Raw genomic sequence first — 1,959 nt, 5'->3', positions numbered from 1 at the left:
TGGGCCAAAAAGAACAAACTTTGGGGGTGACGAGCCAAGTGTGTTCCGGGAATGGATCAATGGGCCATGAGACTGCGGGGTGGGGGGCGGGGTGGGGGGTGGGGGCGGTAGCAGATGAGTTTGGAGAGGCCGTTGGAGTTGAGACCGTTCAGGCCCTTCCTGGCCAGGTTGAGGGGTGCGGCTTCTGGAGTCCTGTGGGGCTGTTGAAGGGCAGGGCTCTGCCCAGTGCCCTGTGCGTAGGCCCTGATTTACCCTGCCTGGCCCCCTCGGTGAGATGCTGTTCTTACTGTCTTACAGAAATGGCAGTTCTGACCCAAGTAACAACCCACTTGCCGCAGGTCCCTGGGCCCAGGCGGGGTTTGCAGCCAGGCACAGTGCTTTGAGCACTCCCGTGCACGACTGCAGGCATGTGGAAGCAAGTCCCTGAGAACGGGAGATGTCACTCTCCGTGCAGACAGAACACGACTCACGGCACTAGGTGGTCGTTGCAGGTCCCGTCATCTCGAGCCTGTTGTAACTGGGCCATCTTCCTGTTTTAGGTCTGGAGCCCCCGTGTACAGACCGTTCAGTAGTGGCAGTGCCTACCCCAGCATCCCCCTCTCTTCTCCCTTACCCGGAGCACCCACACCCGTTTTCGCTACAGTCGGTGGACAGGAAAAGTTTGAAACCAAAGTTACCACACTGGATAATGGGCTGCGCGTGGCATCCCAGAATAAGTTTGGACAGTTTTGTACTGTAGGAAGTAAGTACTGTTGGTAGCATGGGCAGTCCCATTTATTTTAACACGCTCACGTGTTATGTGCTTGTCACTTGTAATTAGTACGTCATCTGTGAGTCGTATCCTGTGTGAAAAAGCGTAGTATGAAATCTGAGAACTCTAACCAAAGTGTGAACAGTGGCCATTTTGGTGGTGGATTTTTTTTCCTTTTTTCTACCTTTCTGTAACTGAAAGTTTTCAACCACAAATATAAAGTATGCAATTCCGTAGTTGTTGACATGAGTATAGCTGTAAAACCATCACAATCAAGGTATTGACGTCACCCCTCACCTTCAGATAATTAAATGTGGTTGTTTAGTCATATTCACAATTTTAACTCAGGGTTTCTTTTGAGTAACTCTTCTCTTTTGAATGCTGATTTAACCTGTCAATTTTTTTCTTTTTGTTGCCAGTTCTTATTAATTCAGGATCAAGATATGAAGCAAAATATCTTAGTGGAATTGCTCACTTTTTGGAAAAGTTGGCATTTTCGGTCAGTTCCAATTTGTGAAGTTTGTTATATCTGGGAAATTGTCAAGTTTTGCTTTTTTAGGATGGTGGTTTTAATAAATGTTAAGGTTGCCAAGTTAATGGTAATAGATAATTTGGTTTTCTGTGTTTTGAAAGCAGAAATAAATTGTGTTTTAGGAATCGTTTGGGATTGCTAAGTCTAAATAGGTTTTCTTTCTTGTTTCTGTTAGTCCACTGATCGCTTTGACAGCAAAGATGAAATCCTGCTTACCTTGGAAAAACACGGGGGTATTTGTGACTGCCAGACATCAAGGTATGCCAGCTTTTACACACAAGCTTGCTTTGCATCCACGTGGAAGTGTTCTCATTCTTGGTCAGAGTCCCACTGAGCCCCTCCCCTCAGGCCGCGAGGGTCAGTTGAGATGTGAGCCCCGGCCCGGGCAGAGAATTGGGTGGGCAAAACACACAGGCGGCAAGACTCACACAAAGGAGCACTCTTCGAGGGCCAGGCAGTTCCCAGAAGGCTGCTTATCCTATGATTTGAGCCAGGCAGTGACTGGGGATACAGAGTAGGCCCTGTCCCCAAGATGCTCACAGATTGGGCAGAAGGCCGTGCCACAGGTAAAGGGTACAAGAGCCAGGAGCCACGGGTGGTGGGAGCATGAGGCACGAGCTACTAACTCGGTCTGGAGTCAGGAAAGTTAGCGGTCATTGACTTACGGATAGAAACC

The 1,959-nt window shown here is 48.5% G+C and overlaps 1 protein-coding gene across 1 annotated transcript in view; it reads left to right on the top strand.

Annotated features, from left to right (window-relative positions):
* Window positions 1–29: 29 nt before the first annotated feature.
* PMPCA (peptidase, mitochondrial processing alpha subunit) overlaps window positions 30–1,959 on the top strand; it is a 10,813-nt gene continuing 8,883 nt past the window's right edge. The window contains exons 1-5 of the mRNA XM_011369927.2: window positions 30–405; window positions 540–742; window positions 1,171–1,250; window positions 1,459–1,586; window positions 1,816–1,849. Coding sequence (XP_011368229.2) covers window positions 275–405; window positions 540–742; window positions 1,171–1,250; window positions 1,459–1,586; window positions 1,816–1,849 — 576 coding nt within the window. The 5' untranslated portion in view covers window positions 30–274. The remainder of the gene's footprint in view (window positions 406–539; window positions 743–1,170; window positions 1,251–1,458; window positions 1,587–1,815; window positions 1,850–1,959) is intronic.

This window comes from Pteropus vampyrus, unplaced genomic scaffold (genome assembly GCF_000151845.1).
Source record: "Pteropus vampyrus isolate Shadow unplaced genomic scaffold, Pvam_2.0 Scaffold157, whole genome shotgun sequence".
NCBI classification, from domain to species: Eukaryota; Metazoa; Chordata; class Mammalia; order Chiroptera; family Pteropodidae; genus Pteropus; species Pteropus vampyrus.
The sequence above is the reverse complement of the archived record's forward strand: the minus strand, read 5'-3'. Positions and strand labels throughout refer to the sequence as shown.